Consider the following 19308-nt stretch of genomic DNA (forward strand, 5'->3'; position numbering starts at 1 on the left):
AGCAGCAGCAAGCTGTTAGCACGCAGCTTCCAATCTCTGGAGGAGTTGTCTCTGCTGAGCAATCAGGCCTCTGAGCGGAAGCGGGTGTGAGGCCACAGACAAGCTCCGTGCGTGTGGACGGGACCATTTCAAAGCGGGGAGCTGTGCCCTTTCAGTTGCCCCCTGTTAAGCAGGCATGGCTCTTACCTGACTTAAGGCGGGTTTAGTGGTGACATCCAGTCACGACTCACGCCCTTTTCTCCTCTCGAGGTCTAAAAGGCAAGTATCTTGATTTACTAACAAAAACAGAAAGTGAGACTGGCACAACTTGAAGGGCTTCTCCCTCCCTGTAGGGGAGGAGAGTCATGACCCAAGAAGGTACCGAAAGTGTTTCTACGAGGGTTCTTTCATTACGTCACACAAACCCCGCCAGGCAGCCCAGCACATTGCGTTTACCTGCACTGCAGGGTTTGTTTGGGGGGGGGGTGGCTGCTCCTCGGGGGCTATCACAGTCTTGCTGGGTTCCCGACAGTTCTGTGCTGCTGTCCCCTGGTTTGGGTTTCTGTTCCCTGCAGCCGAAGCCCCAACCCAGTCCCACTTCCCTCACACAAGAAGGCCTCCTGAGAGACAAGCCAGAGTTTGCAGCACTTTTAATGCACAAAGCAAAAGGTAACGGGCTGGCTGGCTGGCCAGCCTTCATTCTACAGACGGAGCTCTGGTACAGGTACAGCCTGCCTGGGAAATAAGTTACGGTTCATAGGGCCTTAGAGCCAAGCGCAGGACACGCCGTTCTCATCAGCCAAGGGAGTGAGGAGTCCACTTTCTGGGGGTGAAAGGGTAAAAATGAATGTTTCTGAAGTATGGCAGACACCTGGTCTTCAACTAAGAAGGGAGACTAGACCACGCCAGGCCTTGAGGCAGGCAGTACCCAGGGGAAGCCCACCTTATTCTGTTTGAGGCCCGGCAGGGCAGCGGGCAAGGGAACGCCACCTTCACTTTGTACAACAGTCTACACCCGTCCCAGCCACACAGCTTGTCTCTCCTTTGGTCCTCACAGCTTCCCCCCAACTCCTCCTTGGGGCATCAGAGAAAGCCAGTGACAACGTAGTTCTCACTGATTGGATGCCAGTCCCTGCCCAGTTCTTTACAGTTCCTGGGCTCAGCTACTTCTGTCACCGTTCCTCCCACCCCCATCCACCCACCTGGCTTCAGGCACGTTCACTGTCGTCTGCTCCGTGACCTGGTGAGCCTGCAACACCACCAAAGCCTCTTCTACCTGTGGGACACAGTGGGAGGGGCGTAGGCAGCTGCCCCAGCAGGGTTCCCAGAGAGCCCTGACGTGCCTCGGCACACCAGATCTAAGAAATCTCCCTCCACAGCGTCTCCACAGAGCCCTCGTCTGACTGCTGCTTGTAAGCTCCCCTGACAGAAACCCACGGTCACCTTCTCAAGACAGATGTACAGTGCTGGCCAGCCGGGAAAACCTTGTACCGAATCAACACAGCTCCTTGTGCCGAAACCTCGCCAGGGAGCTGCAGAGCACCACTCTGTCCCGCCCCAAGATTCCCCAGGACCAGCTGGGACTAAGAAGATAAACTTGGTCCAAGCGGCGGCCTGCTAGCTCACACAGGAGGCAGCTCTGTGCTTAGCCCTCCTCCTGCCACCCAGGCTCCAGCCCACCTTGGCACTGAGGGACTCTGGAGACTCCAGCATGAGTAGCAGCTCCGAGTTGTCGATCTCCAGCAGCATGCCCGTGATCTTGCCAGCCAGCTGGGTGTGGACGCCGTGGATGAGGGGATAGAGACGCTCACCTGTATGGAACAGCCTCTGATGGCTTATGCACACACCTGGCTGATGCCCCAGCATCCCGGGGGTGCTACTGTGGAACGGAGCAGTGACACATCTGGGTGGCTTCCCAGAACTGCTCCTCCCAGGCTGTGTTACTTAATCTTACCAGGAGCCTCTGTCCCCGACCGAGACATGGGCATAGTAATAGTAAACGCCGCTTTGGAGGCCAGTCTGCAGAATCAAATTTGATACTACCCAGGAAGGAGTCTGCACAGGGGCGGATGAAGGTGGGTGCTGTTTATAAGACTCCTCTTGTTCATTTGGCAAGAAACAATTCCAAGGAGACGCACAGAAATTCTAGACAGGCTATGATAATGCTGGACTTGACTTTGGGGAGCCAAATACATCAGAGAAATTCACCTTCCACCATCAGGTACTGCTAGTGACAGGCCTAGTGTTGGGGGCCAGCCCATCTCAGCAATGCGTGGAGGGTCTAGCCAGGATGGGGTGCTGGGGTGTCCTAAGTGGGAGCGGGACATGTCTTCCCACGATGAAAGCAAAGGTGTTTACAGGGAACTGTTAACAGAACCTCCTGCCTCTATTAAGCCCACTGGTAAATTTTTCTTTGAGGGGTAAGTCGTAAAGTGGCAAAACCCCTAGCGAGCTGAGGAGACAATGGGTTGGTAGCAATGGGGGCCTACAGAGAAGGGTCAGGAGACCTCAGTGGCCACGAAGAAAAGAACCTGCCCACCACTAGCAACCTTGTTCATTCATTCAAGTTGGTGGCACCCTGGAGCAGGGCCTGTCAGCCATTGGGGATGGAGAGGAACTGGAATTCAGGGTCCAGTGGGCAACATTTGTTTTCTCGATGCACATTTCCCACCTCCAATGGGCTCTACTGGGAAGCTGATGAAATGTGCTGACAGCTTCTTCCCATTCAGGGGAGGGGTGAGAACTGCAATACCCACCTTACGGGCCACGTCCCAGCAGAAACTCAACACCATACCCTTCATACTCTCACTCTAACCCCTGATCTCCCCATCTCTGGGGTCTCTCCCAGCCTAACTCCAAGTCAGAACAATGGAGCTGAAGTAACCTTGGGAACACCTGGTTTCATTTCAAGATGAACGGGGCCTAGAATGCAGAGACAACTTGGGCAAGGTCACCCAGCTGTTTGGTCAGTGGCAGAGCTGGACCTTGTCGTAACATCTGACCTCCACTCGGGGTTTCCCACCAGGCTAGCCAGCTCTCAGCGCCCTTCCTCCTGCTCCAGAGTAGGGGAACCGGCCACTCACCAATCATCTGCTTTTGCTCATGCAATGGTGCTGCAGCCAGCATGGACGCGGTCAGGGGCTCATGTCCGGGGACGCGCACAGCAGACTCCTGGACCTGCACATGATGCCAGGGACACATCCCTTAACCGCCACGGATGGTCAAGGTCTTGAAACACTTAACCCTGTCAGGTGAGCTTAGGCCTCCAGGAAGGCTCTGGAAGAGGGGGGAGCAGGGGACAAGGTATGGATGATCTGGTGGGACAGTCCCTAACAAGGGCACGGCACGATGGACTAGACGACAAAGTTACACTCGAAGAGAAATGTTGCCCATGGCGCTCGGAATCTAAAGGCCCCCAATGTGTGCGGCCAAACGAAGCCACACCATCCTAATCATTTTGTGCCAAATAAAGCACTTCTGCTCAAGTAGCTTTTATGGCCACTTCTCCAGCATACTTCTGACCCTTTCACATCTTGGTAACTTTAAAAGCATTTTGCTGTTCAAAGACGACTCTTGTTCATTTGGCAAGAAATAGTTGGCAGTATACACACTGAAATTCTACACAGGAGATGAAAATGCTGAGATGGAGACTTTTGGGCAGGGGCAGGGAGGTCATACAGCCTTTAAATTTAATCGCAGTAGATATTTTCGGTTCTGTTTTGCAGATGAATGGCATCCTTGCTGCTCAACACATAAAGAGGAGATCCAGATTATTCGTGTTAATAACCCAAGCAAAGCAAATCACGGTTCATAAAGAACACGACCCTGGCCCTTTCCCCCCTTCTATTAGTAAGGGGGAAAAACATGTTGATTGTACACGTTCATAAATGAAACTTTACAAACCAAGAAGAGAAAACTAAGGCCCAGAGAGCTCTAATGCCTTAGCCAGGCCTTCTGGAGCCCAGACTAAGATGGCAGCTGGTCCAGCCTTACCCCATGGGTACTGGGCATTGCCGAGGGATATCTGTGTGTCAGGAGAGGCTTGCCTGGCGTACAGCATCCCGCCCCACCAGGTCTGGTGGTCTGGGTACCAATGTTGGCTGTAAGAAATAAACCGGCACGTTAGGGCCTAGCAGCAACCTAAAGCCATAAAGCATCAAGACGAGCGGTTACATAGAATCCCCAGCACTGGGTATGGTGCCAGCACATAGATGTGCAAACATTTGCCGAATGAAGACACAGACATTCTTGCCCACGGTCCAAACCTATGCTGTTGTTCACAGCTGCTGCTTTGAACCTACTCAGTTCAGACCCGGTGCTAAGCCCTGGCAGGTATGATCTCATTCCCCGACACAACAAAACGGAAATGCTGTTTTCATTCCTATTTTAAAGATGACGCGATCTGATACAGTACTTAGCAAGGCCACAAGATGAGTTAGCCCCAGGAAGTGGGTCTGTGGGACTCGAGCCCACACGGCCTCTGACACCAGCTGTGCTCTCCATTGAGGGTGAGTGGCAAGCTCATCACTGGGGACGCCAGCTCTGACTCCCCGCTAGCCCAACCCAGCAACAAGCCCTGCCCCCATTCCTCCTGGCCCTGCCCAAACTCACCAACTCTTCGAGCATGAGGCACCTGGTGTGACACCTGGGTGGAGACCTGTCGGACACTGCTGACGTGGGACAGGGGGTGCCGAGACATGGCCGGTGGCTGGGCCATTGAGGCAGCTGGAGGGTAGGCGGCTTGTGGCATAGAGCACATGGAGAGAGAAAAGTTGGCAGGAACAGGGCAGAGAGTATGATCATCAGAGTGGCACACCGCACCCTGAAGGGTCCAGGGTGAGTTTAGGGATGGGAAGGGAACCAGAGCATTCATAGCTGAGAGATGAGTGAATTCACCTAGCCAGGCAGACCCAGAACTCCAGGGGGGGAGCGGGGGCGTGGAAATCTGCTATTACAAACCAACTCACGTCTCCCCAGAGCCCCAAGAGGCACAGGCACCATAACTGCACACCTTCGTCCCCCCAAACAGTTTAAAGTCAGGTGAACGTCACTCTTAGAGAAGGGCCATTCACCAGTAGTACAGCCGAAGCCGTTTCATTTTCTCAGCTTTGCAAGAATTTTCAGTCACAAATCAGACAAACCTTTGGAGCTAACTGCCGATAATGGCTACACTGCGAGTCTTTTACAGGCTCAGCACTGTGCTTGCTGCTTTACAGGTCTCATTCAGGCCCCCATTCAGAAGACAACACTGAGGCTCAGAGAGGTGAAGTGACCTGCCCCAATTAACACCTAGGGAAGTGACAGAGCCAGGTTTGACCCCAAAGCTCATGTTCTTTAACTACTACGCTACACACGGGGCTCACACTCATTGGTCAGACTGAGGGCGGAAGGGGCTGGGTCACTCACACAAGGATCTAGGTGGTTGGGCCATCCACCTGGGCGCAGGCTGCACAGGTGGGCCAGAGCCATAGTACGCAGCCTGGGCTGGAGGCTGTGAGGGAGAAGACCCAGAGTGGGGGGTTACAGCAGGGGAAGTAAGAAGTTGCATCTTTTCAAGGACATCCCTGCAGGAACTCCACTGTCCCTTCTAGGGGACTGGTTAGCAAAGACCCACAAAGCTGGGATGAAGGCCTGTCTTCCATGTCAGGATGTCCATTAGCCCTGAATACTTCAGGACAAAACTCAGGTTCAATGCTTGCCCCTTATTATCCGAGCTAGTAGCCCAGTGACCTGAATAACATGGTGACACATCTTCCTGTAAATTGTGCCAGCTTAAACAACTTTTGAAAAGAGCAGGAATTTTCCTATCCTAGCAGCCTTTAACGGCTGACATCTTTCTTCTTCCTCTAGGGCACATGAGCTCGTTTTTCCAACCATGCCACTCAGCACATTAACACCCAGGAGAGAGGTGAGCAAACACCCCCCAAAATCTACTATTTAAGTTGGGGGAACACTACATACTGCCAGTTTGGGCAAGTCAGAATGCATACTGGCATATTAGGGTAGAACAATGTATATGGGAAAGAAACCTAGGCGTCTTTGATTTATTGTAGTATTTCCCAAACTTATTTGACCATAGAGAATCGTTTTCAGCATAACACTCACAAATCGCTCAGGTCGGGAAGCACTCTTGGACAGCGACACTATTAACCCTGTCAGAGACAGGGTTAAAACCACCTGCTGTTCTGGCAGAAGCAGGTTAGAAACCTATGTCTGCCTGGGAAGCTCTATCTTCCTGCTCCAGCAGGCTTTCAGGGACAGAGTGCGGTGGGGGTTGCTGGCAAGCCCTCACCTGGGGCACGGCGGGCAGGAAGTAGCTGGTGGGCTCCTTCCAGCAGCCCAGGAGGGGGCCGCGCAGGGCCCGCACGGTGGAGAGGCGCTGCATGTACTGGTTGGTCAAGATGGCCTTCCGCTCTTCTTTGCGCTGGGCCAGCGCCACGTACAGCGGCTTGGTGCCGACGATGCGCCCGTTCATTTCTGTCACGGCCTTCGTCGCCTCTTCTGGAGAGGAAAAACACACAAAGCCAAACCCTTTGCTGTGGCCACCCTCTGTCATCACCTAAAAGCAAGACAAGACAAGGGCTGCTGGGGGTGGAGAAGGAAGATTCCTGGGGCCGTACTCCCCTCCTCCCCGGGGCCCAGCCTGGCCCTGCGCAGGCCCAGGACAAACCCGCCGAGGTTTTCCTCGAGGGTGTCCTGTCACCCCCACATTTACTGAGGCCCACCGCATGCCAGATACTTGACACTCCTCACTTTAACTGTGACTCCTACTTTATAGGTGAAGAAAGTGGTGCGCAAGAGTGATTTGTTTCAAGATAGTCCACTTGCTGACTGAGAACGGCTCATGTTGAATAGACCATTCCCCAGAGTTAGGGAGACCAGATGCATTTCAGAATATATTTTTATCTCTCAAGTTTCTTCTGGAAAAGATTTTCTTAAGCTGTGATGGAAAGCTGGCTTCAATTAATTAAATGGATGTACCTTCCTCGGAGGGGCTGTCATGAAGTGAGATGGTAGTCCAGGATTAGTAATTCTAAGAACAGGAAGGTTCTTGGGCCAGGACCACAATCATAAACATTTCAGCAGAGGTCACCATGATAAAAAAAACAATCTGCATTCCACGACTCCTTGGGTTTTATTAAACTCCTCATACAATTCTCCAGTTCATTGTGAATTAGGGACATAAAAAGATGTTCTAAACTATGTTTCCTAGAGATTCCAATAAAGAGTTAGATTTGTAAGGAATACGAAAATAATTTGAATTTCTATTTTTGGTGCTTTATTCCTGTTAATTTTCTTTTTAGAAAAAGTAAACGTCTTTCTTATAAAAAAAATGAGTGACTTCTCCAGGGTCACCTAATCAGGGGATCTTGTATCAGCCAGAACTCCAACCCAATGCACTATTCTGGTAAACCCCCATTGCCCCTGCAAGGCTCTACACCAAGTTCTTTAGGAGTCTGGGGAAAAGGTTCTTAGCCTTTTTATTAAAAACCTTTTTATTGAAGGATGGCTTTAGATTTATGGAAAAGTTGAAAAAGTAGTACAGCACTGCTATGTATCTTTCACCCAGCTTGCCCTAATGTTAAATTAACATGGGACATTTGTCAAAACTACAATAGGAACGTTGGGACAATATTATTAACTATTTGCTATTAACTACAATGCTATTAACTAAACTGTACATTTCACTTAGATTTCACTAGTTTTGCTACTACTATGTTTCCCTGAAAATATGACCTAACCGGACCATTAGCTCTAATGCATCTTTTGGAGCAAAAATTAATATAACACTCAGTCTTATATTAAATTATACTAAACCCAGTCTTATAGTAAAATAAGACCGGGTCTTATATTAAGTTTTGCTCCAAAAGACGCATTAGAGTTGATTGTCCGGCTAGGTCTTCTTTTCGGGGAAACACAATAATATTCTTTTTCCAGGATCCAATCCATATTACATTTAAGGTTCTTAACCTTTTTTTAGGGTCAAGACATTGGCCTGGCTCAGCCACTCCACGAGCGAGATAACCTTTAAATCTACCCTATTAGAGCCCATGTACACATCAGAGATTTTCCAACAACACTTTGCTGCCCTAACCTGAGAGTTCATGGATCTGCAGGGATGTCCCTGGGTCGGGTTCAGGGGGTCTGTGAACCTGGATGGGGAAAAATGGCATCTGTATTTTCACATTAACATTTCCTTCTATTTTGAATATGGGCAACAATAAATACCATAGTATTAGCCATGCTTGTGCCTTTGTCAGGAAGAGAAATAAAATATTTTCATATCACATTAATTATTGATCTCAAAATATCATTTATGCTAAATTGCTACTTCACTAGATCTTATAGTTTACTGCACATACTGCTGTCACCTTAGCATTGTGATAATTATTTCATTATAATTTTTTGTAATCCTATGAATGTTCCTTTATGCATTTAAAAATAGTCTCAGAAGGAGTCCATGGGCTTCGTCAGGTAGCCAAATTGTCTTGGCACAATATTGTCTTAAGAACTGACATTAGGTAGTAAAAAAATAAAATTAGTACAAGTGACACTGACACAGAGCTTGCTATATGAACTTGATAGTATTATAAGCACTTTATATACATTAACTCATTTAATTTTCATAATCACTATTTCATATACTAAGAAATAATATATTCAATTATGTAAATATATATAAACTTATATAAAATCAATTAACAAGATAGTTGTGCCTCAAGCCTAAGCTATCCAAATTTTTACAATTCTCTTCATTCAAGCAGCCCTCAAGGAGGCTGGTGAATCTCCTGAAATTATGTGTAATGTGTGTGAATAATTAGATCATGACTTCACTGCTTAGTGTGGGCAGGTGCTCTACATGCAGGCTCTTCAGTTTTCAGGACACCTTTAGAGATAGGGAAGGTTACTCCCATTTTACAGATGGGCAAACAGGGTCCACAAGGCAAAGCCACTTCCCTCAGGTTCTACAGCTAGTTAGAGGCAGGACTGGGATTTAGGCGTAGTTCTGATTAACTCTGAAATCCCATCTTTCAACCACAATACTGCAACAAGTATGCATTAGCTGGGAAAGAGGGCCCATAGCCTTTTAATGACGCTTAATAAAGTTTACTGGTGCTTAATTTACATGCCCCACAGGCTTTCTGTCACATTTTTTAAAAGCTCGACTCAAAAAGTTGTTAGAACCTCTTCCCCAGACACCAGGCTCCCTGAAAGACATTTAAAGTTGGAGTCGATAGGCAAAAGAATTTCTAGGCCACTTCCTAAGAACACAACCGTCATCTCCCATATGCAGGTCCCCAGTCCATCACCCACACCAATCTCTGGAAAGTTCCTCAATCCCTCCTGCTGCTCCATTATCTCCTCACAGCCAAATCAAATGGTGCTCACTGCCACTTCTTACAGGAAGCTCTCCTTCCTGTTCCACCGAGCTACCACAACTCTGCCTCTAGTACTTACTCCCTCCCTGCCCCACACATGCCTTAAAATAGAGTTGAGTTAGCAATGCATCTGACTTCCTCACTAGACCGTAAGCTACTCAAGGGCAAGGACCACATCTGACTTGTTCCTATATGCTTCCCAAAGGGCTTGGTGAAACAACAGGTGCTTAACTATGGAAAGAACACTGGGTCATCTTAAAATCCTCTGGGGGAGCTTTTAAAAATACCCTCAGAGACCTACATTCAGTTTGTCTGATTTGGGTGTTTTTAAGAGCTCCCTAGGGGATTTTAAAGTGAAGTCAGGGTTGATAACCATCCAGTGAGCCCAACACCCTCATCTTATATACGAGGCTCAGAGAACATCCGCTCAAGGTCACAGAACAACTGAGTAGAACAGTCAATCATCACATCTCAGGTGCTAGGAGGGCTGTGCACAAGGTAGGCGCTCAGTCAACGGGGAAAAACACAGGAAGAATGGTGCAGCCCGACCCTCTCATTTTTCATATGGGGAAACTGAGGCCCAGAAAGGGTTATATCATTGGCCAAGGTCAGACAACAAAGGTCAATGGAAATTGTGAGACATGAATTTCTGGAATCTGGCATACAGTAGGCACTCAATAAATGCTTATTGCATGAACCAAGGTTACAGTGAGCCCCAATAAATCCAGCAGTGTGACTGGGACTGCATGTCTACCCTCTTTCCCTCCAGCCCAGGCCAAGATGCAGATGGACAACAAGCTACAATGGGGTCCGACCTAGCCTCCAAAAACTCCAAAAGAAAAGGAGTAGCTCAGGACCAACTCCCTGCAAGCCACGGGGCAGGGAGGGGTGTGTGGGCAGTGAGAGGATGGGAGCAGAAGGCTATCCCCTGTAGGTACCCCGGTTCTCACCTTGGCACTGGTGATCACTCCATAGGGAGAGAACTCTTTCCTTAGTTTCTCTTCATCAATGGAATCATCCAGGTTCTTTACATACAGGTTCACACCCTACAAGGAAAGGATACTGCTAGACGTGCCTTCCCTTCCAAGCTCCACGTTGCCTTGGGGGCTGGGGAAGGGCCGATGGGGCAATGGAAGCCCTGGCCCCCAAGCTTCCAGTTCTCAGTCTCCCACAGCACCCATGCACCCCACCAATCACTCAGCATGCCCATCACCTGGAAGCTCGAGCTCCCACAATCCCTAAAGCCAGCTTGCCAGAAATGGGACTGCTAGAGGAAGAAGTCACATCCAGGGCCCTTCACACATAGAAGCAGCTGGCACCAGAAGGCTGCCCCTTACCTGGTAACGGTTCAGCCGGTCCTGTTTCATCTTTATCTGCTCGAACCTGCGCTTCAGCTCATTCTGCCGTTCCCTCCGCTTCTGGGCCCGGCCCACATAGAGCAGCCGCCCGCTCACCTCCTTCCCATTCATGTCCATCACAGCCTGTGCAGGAAAGGGAGTGAGAGCTTGGTAACCAGCCCATGAGGCCCTGGCCGGCCTTAGCCTTGACCTCCAGTCCTATCTCCTAGGCCTAGAGGAGGCCTCCTGCCAGCCAGGCCGGACTCATTAGCTGAGGATAATTAGTATCACGGTAAAGGCCATTTAAAGTGAATCCACTTGTTAAAAAACTTGGGACAAAATTTCAGCGTAAACAATTTAGAAATTGATTTTGTCTCTATTTTTAAAAGTGAAATGGAAATTTGCAGTTTCCCATATTTAACAATTAGGTTCTAATTAACTACACACTGACTATTTGAACAAACCAGCAGGCATAATTCTTTCAAAACGGCATAACAGCATAACCCAGATCCTTCCCTTCATGTTGAATTTCACAGCACAAAGAACCCTTTTGTTAACGGTGGAGGGCTTTAGTTTTAGAAAAATTTGCGTCTTCACCATTGATTTTTCTTTTCAGTTAACTGGTCTAAGCCTGCCGGACTGCAAATTGTCAGTGGCTTTGATTGCACGAAATCCTACATCTTCTACAAGATGTGTGACTTCTCTCTACCATCCATTTATGCTGAACTGAATTAGCACTGACTTATCCACAAAAATCAGCAAAGGCAGACTTGTGTGTATCGATTCAATGGTTAGGATTAGACAATGGTGTTAGTGAGGAGAAACATTTGAAGGGAACTGACTTTAAGTAGTCAGCTCATTAGTAAATACTTCCACATAATGAGGAATTTTGCTTCCCTACCGAAATATGCAAATATGTGTAAATACATAAAAATATACTCAGGGACTCAGGAACTGCCTGTTCTATATCAGTGAAAGGTCATTACCAAAATCTCTAAGACCTTGGAGTTAATGGACCCCTGCAGCTTCACCCATCTACCCCAACTTGTTATTTCCCAGTTGGGGAAACCAAAGCCTAGAGCGAGGGTAGCACTGTCCAAGGACACACAAGAAGTTACCTTTTGAAGGAGCTGTATATTTAAGAACAAAACTTCAGAGTCAGAAAGAGCTGGTTCTAATCCCAGGGATCTCGCCTACTAGCTAACCCGTGCAAGCTAATAACAGCCGTAGAGCTCACACTGCTGGGGGTAGATGAGAATGTATGCACAACCCCTCAGCACAGTCCCTGACCCATGGTAACTGCTCAGTGAGAAGTAGCTGCTATGAAGATGGCACCAGGATCCAGGCGTCCAACCAGAATCCCCAATGAGCAGGGCTCTTTGTTCAGTGATCTCAATGGGGCAGCAGCCATGGAAAGAGCTTTACGGTGGAAGACCGAATATGACATTATTATTCCAGCTTGGTCACTACTTGTGTGACCTTGTGCTAGTCACTTGTTTAGCAAATATGTAATTGGTACCTAATGGCAAGTACAATACTGGAGACTTCATGTGAAATGAGACCCAGTTTCTACCCTCAGTTCTACCCACGGAGATCTGTGCTAATGATGGAGACAGGCAGAAGGGGCACCTCGTCCTAAGCAGGTGAAGACGGGAAGAGGTGGCTTCCTGAAGGAGGTCAAGGATAAGCTGAGACCCAAAGGCCAGACACTGAAGAGTCTAAAGCTACACTGTCCAATATGGTAGTTACTTGTCACCATGTATTGAACACTTGAAATATGGCTAGTCTGATTTGTGCTGTCAGTACCAGATTTCAAAGAATTAAGAACAAAAAGAGGGAATGTAAAAATCTCAATTTTTATATTGAATACACATGGTAGTGACTATAAATTGAATATGTTACATTGAATATATTATTAACATTCATTTCCATTTCTTTTTTACCCTTTGTAATGTGGCTACTGGAAAATTTTATATCACACCTGTGGCTCTCGTTAAATTTCTATTGGACAACACTGGTCTAAAGAGTAGGGAAAGGGAAGTGTTTGGAGAAAAACAGCATTTGCAAAAGCCTGGAAGGAAGAAACAGCATAGCACTTTCCCTCCCTGGTCTCAATCCCACCATCAATTCAAGAAGAGCCTAGTGGCTGTCTGGGAGGCCCCTTCTCCCTCCCATGGGGCAAGAATCTATGCAAAGAGGCCGGCCTCAGGTCTTGGAAGGAGCCTGAAGCGTTCTGCCCACAGTCCAAGCAGGAAGGGCCCTGGCTCGTGTGGGCCCAGGCTGGGGAGGGGCTTCCTTTCCCTCTGCCGGCACCTGGAGCCCTCTGCCCCTCATCTCCCTTCTTCCTAGTCCTGGCTCAGTACCTTCTCCATGAAACAGGGCCATGGGAAGGCGCCTACCTTCTGGGCTTCCTCATGCTTCTCAAAGTTGACAAAGCCAAAGCCCCGGGAGTTGCCGCTGTCATCTCTCATCACCTTCACACTCAGCATCTTCCCTGGGAAGGACCGAGCTGGCTCAAAGGGGAGTTTGGGAATCCCCCAAGATGGTCCCCTCCCTTCCCACAAGTCTTCAGGAAGTCCAAGGAGGGCCCCTCCTCCCGGCCAGCACGACCAGGAAGTAGAAGAGCAAGTGACCCCCAACTCCCGCGGGAAACACGCCCACCAAACTGAGAGAAGAGCTCCTGCAGGCGCTGCTCGTCCACATCCACTTGGAAGTTCTTCACATAGATGTTGGTGAACTCCATGGCCCGAGCCCCCAGCTCGGCCTCCCGCTCCTGTCGGGACTTGAAGTGGCCAACGAAGCTGTGGACACACCGACAGGGTAGGCAGCTGCCAGCCATCAGCCATCCCCATCCCAACGCCAGCCCATCCAGTAGCCCTGGGTCATTGCGGTCAACGGCTGCTGGTCTCCAGGCCTCTGTATCCCTCATCGGGAGACGGGGCAGGGCAATACTTCTTAGATGGAACACATCCAAGGACTGACCACCTCCCACACCCAAGATTTGATGTTCTAGCATCAAGTCGACTTCATTCGTGCAGCAAAAGCACAGGGAACTCCTACCAGACACCAGGCAGCTGAGTGCACAAGAGATTCTCAAGAGCATTAACTTGGGAGCCACACTTGAACCCTTGCTCTGCAGTTGCCTAGCTGTGGGACCCTGGGCAAGTTACTTAACCTCTCTGAGCCTCAGTGTTCATTCCTCTAAAACTGGGGATCAAACTCACACCACAAGGATTTGGTTATTCATTTAACACTACTGGGTTCCTTGGGGAAGCAGTGGTGAGAGAACCAGACATGATCCATGCCAGCCTTGCTATGTGGGGAGGGACTGAAGTCACTTAATACAATAAAGTGTATTTTTTAAAATACAATTTTAAAAATTGTAATTTCCAAGGTCATGTCAACACATCTAGGAAAGTATCCTCAATTAACAAAACAAAACTAAGCACAAGAAAACGTGATGGTATCTATAGCACGTTTAGCTGGCCCTAAAAATGGAAGAAAACTGAGTGGCAAAGGTAACTTGGACAAATGTCAGGTAACAAAGATAGCATCCTTCTGAGCATTGGGAAAAGCCTGCAAAGGTTCAATTTCATTGACAGGAACCTCCCCTGAGAAACCTTGGACAGAATGACTCTCACTGAATCTCCCAGCCCAAAGCCTCACTCCACATGGGGCATGGGTATAGGCCGTTTGATGGGCAGAAGCAAAACTGGGCAAGGGAAACTGTCAGAGCAGATTCTCTCCAGCACCTGTGTCTCAATTTTTCCATCTGTGAAGTGGGGATGATGCCAAACTTAAATGTATGAAGATAGCTGGCTAAGCATACTTTCCTCCCCACCCAAAAATCCCAGGAAACAACACAAAGGCTTAAGAAAAAAAAATTCCTAGCCATGCCGAGAAGGCTGGAAGACAGGAAATCACTGGTGATTTGGCCATTAGCTGTTCCTGCTAGAATTTCAGAATCATCACTTATTACTCAGAACTATCCTCAAACGCATAGGAACAGCCCCATTTTTACTTGAAGAAAGGGAGTCCCTGAGAGATTGAGCCACTCCTCCGAGATCGTGCTGTCAGAAAGAAGACTGGCTGCTGCTCAGTGCCAGGTGCCCGTCACACGGTGGTGGGTAGCGTCAGTTCCCAGTTGGTGATGCCATGATTCTGTCCCTTCAGCCTCGGCCCCACCCCCACACCACAACACTCACACTTTACGGTTGTTGAGCAGCATCCCGTTCATGGTGCCGATGGCCTGCTGTGCGGCCTCGTGGGTCTCAAAATGGACAAAGCCAAAGCCTCGGGAGCCGTGATCATCACACACCACCTGGGCCATCAGGAAAAAGGACAGGGAGAGCATTCAACAGAGGGTTCAGGCAGAAAAGAATGACAAGATATGAAGCAATAGCTGAGTGCTTGCTCTGTGCCTGGGAAAGACAATCCTATAGCACACAACAGCTCCATGTTAGAGATGGGAAACGAAAGCTCAGAGAGGTCAATCCACTTGTTTAAGATCACACAGAAAGGAGGGATAGAGTCCTCAAACTGAACACAGGTCTCGTCTATACAACAGATAAAATCTAGAGGCAAAACACCGAGGGTTCAGCCTTCTGTCAGGACCAACTGACCTGCTGTATAACCTCTGAATCTCAAGATCCTTGCCTAAAAAGTCAGGGAAATGACCAGACCCCCCCTTCTTAAATTATAATACAGCCATTTGTTCAACAAATATTTATTGAGCACCTACTATGTGTCACATCTATTCGACGTACTGGGACACAAGGGTGAATAAGATCACTACTCTTATGGAACATCCATTCTAGGACGAGAAATCTTAAAAACAAGGTGTCAGTACTGGTTTTCACGATGACCTCAATTAACGGCCTTCCTATAGCCACACACCCTTTATCCCATAATTTCTACTGTCCTCCAGCTCTGATTTTGGGCTGGTTTTGTGACTTGCTTTGGCCAGGAGAATGCAGCGGAAGTGACAGCATGCTAGTCCCGAGCTTTGATCTCAAGAGGCTTGGTGAGCTTCCACTCTGTCTCTTGCGCCCCTGCCCTTCCCGTGACACTAGCCTGGGCTCATCTACTGGAGGGTGAAAGACCACAGGGGGGGAAAGCTGAGATGTTCCAGCTGACAGCCAACCACTGCCTAGAAACAGAGCCATCCAGCTCTCAGTGGGTATATGAAGGAGCCCAGCCAAGACCAAAAGAACTGCCCAGCTAAACTCAGCCCAAATCACCAACTGCAGAATTATAAACTAAATACAGTGGTACTTTGGTTTTCGAACGTCTCCATTGATGAACATTTTGGTTTATGAACGCCGTAAACCCGAAAGTAAATGCTTCGGTTTTCGAACATGCCTCAGAAGTCGAACATGTCACACGGCTTCCGCTGAGTGCAAGATTCTGAGGCTTAGCTGTCGGCTGTTTTCAAACGCTTCAGAACTCATGGACTATGTTTGAAAACCGAGGTACCACTGTAATGGTGGTTATTGACAATGACTAGGTTTGGGGTGGTTACACAGCAAGTGCTGACTGGTATACAGATGACTTCTGACAGGTCTATGAGGATGCAGCTGAAAGAATAACTTCCATTCAGGTGCTTGTTGAACCTGGAGCTGAACTCAAAAGACCTTGTAAATTATAAAGTGAGGTGCCACTTGATACCCCTCTACCACACAGGTATTTGACACAGGCCCCTCCAAGAGGCACACCCACCTTGCAAGAGAGGATGTTCCCAAAGGTGGAGAAGGTGTCATATAAGGCCTTGTTGTCAATGGAATCCTCCAGGTTCTTGATGAAGATATTGCCCACACCCGACTTGCGAAGTCCTGGGTCTCGCTGGGACCACATGATGCGGATGGGCTGGCCTTTCATCACTTCAAAGTTCATTGTGTCCAGTGCCCGCTCCGCTGGACAGGAAGAGGTGCGAAAGGAACAAGGTAAGGGGACTTTCTTTCCCTAAGCCCCAAGGTGCTTAATAGGGAGTCCCTCCCAAAAAAAGAGCCAGTCTGTGGGTCTCATTGGAGATAAGAGCCTGAAGGCTCAGGAGGGACAAGAAGAATTAATGTGTATGGTACTCCTCCCACTTTCCAGTTAGGATCTCATTCAACTTTTCACCGTAGCTATGTGAGCATGGTTTCCTATCCCCATTTTACAGAAGGGAAAACTGAGGCTCAGAAAGGTGAAAGATCAGTGGCAGAGCCGGGTCTACCGTGGTCTCCAAAGCACACTGAGTAGATAAAAATGTAAAGAAGGGTCCCTGTGACAAATGGTGGTGGCAGTTTGAGGAAATTAAAGCTCAGAGGTGCTGAGCAACAGAGTTGAGATTTGCTCCCAGGTACCATGTTTCCCCGAAACGTAAGACTTAACTGGAAAATAAGCCCTCGCATGATTTTTCAGGATGACATCCCCTGAACAAGCCCTAATGCGTCTTCTGGAGCAAAAATTAATATAAGACCCAGTCTTATTTTCGGGGAAACACGGTAGTAGGGTTTGGTGGGAAGATGAACATCACATCACCTCTCCGAGTTGGTTTCTTCACCTATAAAGTAGGAATGATGAGAACATGACCCACCCTTCCACATCTAACAAAGGGAGATAATACCATCGACCTCCAGGTTGTCAGATAGGCTGAAAAGTAAATAAGATATGCAAAGTACCTTGTCCTTTGTGCCAGGCACAAAACAGGTGTTTGGCAAACACGGTGTGTCTGAAAACAGTAGCCTATGCCGGTCCTCCTGCCATTGCTACAGCCTGTCCCCTCCCAGGTAATATGCTGTCCCCTGCTTCAGGGAATCCCCTAGGTTGAGACATGGAGGGGAACCGTGCAGACCTCAGTGGAGCACATTTCAAGAAGTCTGGGTTTTCCATCTAGTCCTGCCATGAACACCCAGGGGCAAAACCTCTCGGGAGTTCAGCTTCCCCATTTATGAAGTCTGCAAAAGGTCAGATCACGCAGGGCTTGGAGGACGAAGGAAGTGGCAGTGGTTGGGTAAAGCAGAGCAAAGCGGAAGTCTCCCTGGAATCCAGCTCCGTCACCCGCTGGGAAACAGGCAGAAACAACCCAGCAAACTCCCAGCTCAGGGAACCTCCCTACCCCATCCACTCAGGAGACCCAGAGTAAGGACGCCCTCTTTTGGATTTGGCAGGTCGGGCCTTTTCGGGTTGTTTCTAGTCTTACACCCCAAGGCTATAGCTACTATTTCTTTTCTTAGGTTCTCACTCATTGAACCTTTACAATGTTCTGGAGACAGTTCATAGACACAGTTCTCCCTTTCTTCCATGCTACTGGGGAATAAGCCTTAGCCCCATTCCTCAAACTCACACCCTAGTGGCAGAGATTGAGCCAAACCCAGTGCTCTTAACCTTCATCCTCTCCACTCTCAACACAAGTGTGGACATACCCCTCTGGCAAGCTCTAGCCAACCCTATCAGCTCAGAGAAACGGGTTGTGGAGTCTGGAGTGGAGGTGGCTTTTCGGGGCTCCCCAAGGGGAAGGTCCCTGGTGCAGACCTGTCAGGCTGCCGGGAAAGGCCAGAGCCCCAGGCCCAGCTCTCCCGGCTTCCCCACACTCATCACCTGTGTCACCTCAGGTATCTTCCTCACCAGGTGCTTTGAATTTCTCATCCTCCCAACCACTCTATCAGGAAGGTCTGGTCCCCCTTTTTTCCATAGGCAACTGAAGCTCAGAATGGTTACATAGTTTGCTCAAAGTCACACAGCTGCTGGCTTTCTAATCCCAGGTTGGCCTGTTTTCACTCAGCCTTAATACCTCCCCTCTGCAAAATGGAGCACTAGTAAAAAATACAGCAGGCGCACACTAACTGCTTACTTTCTGCCCCTAGAAGCCTCGGGGGGCAGGGTCCCTTCCAATGCCCTGTATCTCTGAGCCTGTTTCCTTGGCTGCAAAATGGAAGATGCAGCCAGAGATGAAAGTGCGTATGGTCGAGATGCTGTCGGCTACGGTCCCCCCTCCCCGCGGCTCACCGTCGGCTGGCTGCTGGAAGTTGATGTACGCATAGCCCAGCGAGCGGCGGGTGGCCACGTCGCGGCACACGCGGATGGACAGGATGGGGCCCGCAGGCGAGAATTTCTCGTAGAGCATGGCTTCCGTCACGTCGGGGTGCAAGTCACCTACGTAGAGCGAGGCGAGCGGGAAGCCGGAGCCGCTGGGGTTCATGGTGGGCGGCGGAGGGGGTAACAAGGGGCCCGCAACGCGGCCCCGCGCTCGGCGCCCGCGTGCGTCACCCCGGCGGGAGCAAGGCAGCGGTGGGCGCGCAGGGGGCGCGGGGCTCTGCCTCCCGGGGGCCAGCCGCCCCTCCCTTTACCGCCCCCGCCGCCCCGCGGGCCAATTGCCGAAGCTAGGGCCCCTCCCTGCTCCTCACCTGTGTCCCTCAGCGTTCTAGAAGCCTCAGGTGGGCGGCATCTGACCCCGCCTTGGGATGCGGGGAGAGCCCTCACCTGGCCTGGGGTAGGGCCGCGGGGATGCGGTGGAGCTCTGGCAGGAGACTTGGGCTCTAAATAATCCCTAATGTCACTGCCTTTCTGGGCCCGCTTCCCTTCTCTGTAAACTTCCTCTTCGCGAGCATTAGACAATGCTGTATCCTGTG

The 19308-nt window shown here is 49.5% G+C and overlaps 1 protein-coding gene across 1 annotated transcript; it reads right to left on the minus strand.

Moving 5' to 3' along the window:
- Positions 1-673: 673 nt before the first annotated feature.
- PABPC1L (poly(A) binding protein cytoplasmic 1 like) lies at positions 674-18878 on the minus strand (the record flags this gene model as incomplete). The annotated part of the gene is made up of 15 exons (XM_081034684.1): positions 674-802; positions 1182-1255; positions 1660-1790; positions 3063-3156; positions 3973-4079; positions 4591-4719; positions 5386-5470; positions 6272-6538; positions 10310-10405; positions 10697-10840; positions 13096-13190; positions 13358-13497; positions 14902-15017; positions 16415-16608; positions 18686-18878. 15 exons carry the CDS (start codon positions 18876-18878, stop codon positions 775-777), a joined length of 1893 nt encoding a protein of 630 aa, XP_080890810.1. The 3' UTR covers positions 674-774.
- Positions 18879-19308: the final 430 nt, after the last annotated feature.

Source organism: Rhinolophus hipposideros (assembly GCF_964194185.1).
Source record: "Rhinolophus hipposideros genome assembly, chromosome: 22".
NCBI lineage: Eukaryota > Metazoa > Chordata > Mammalia > Chiroptera > Rhinolophidae > Rhinolophus > Rhinolophus hipposideros.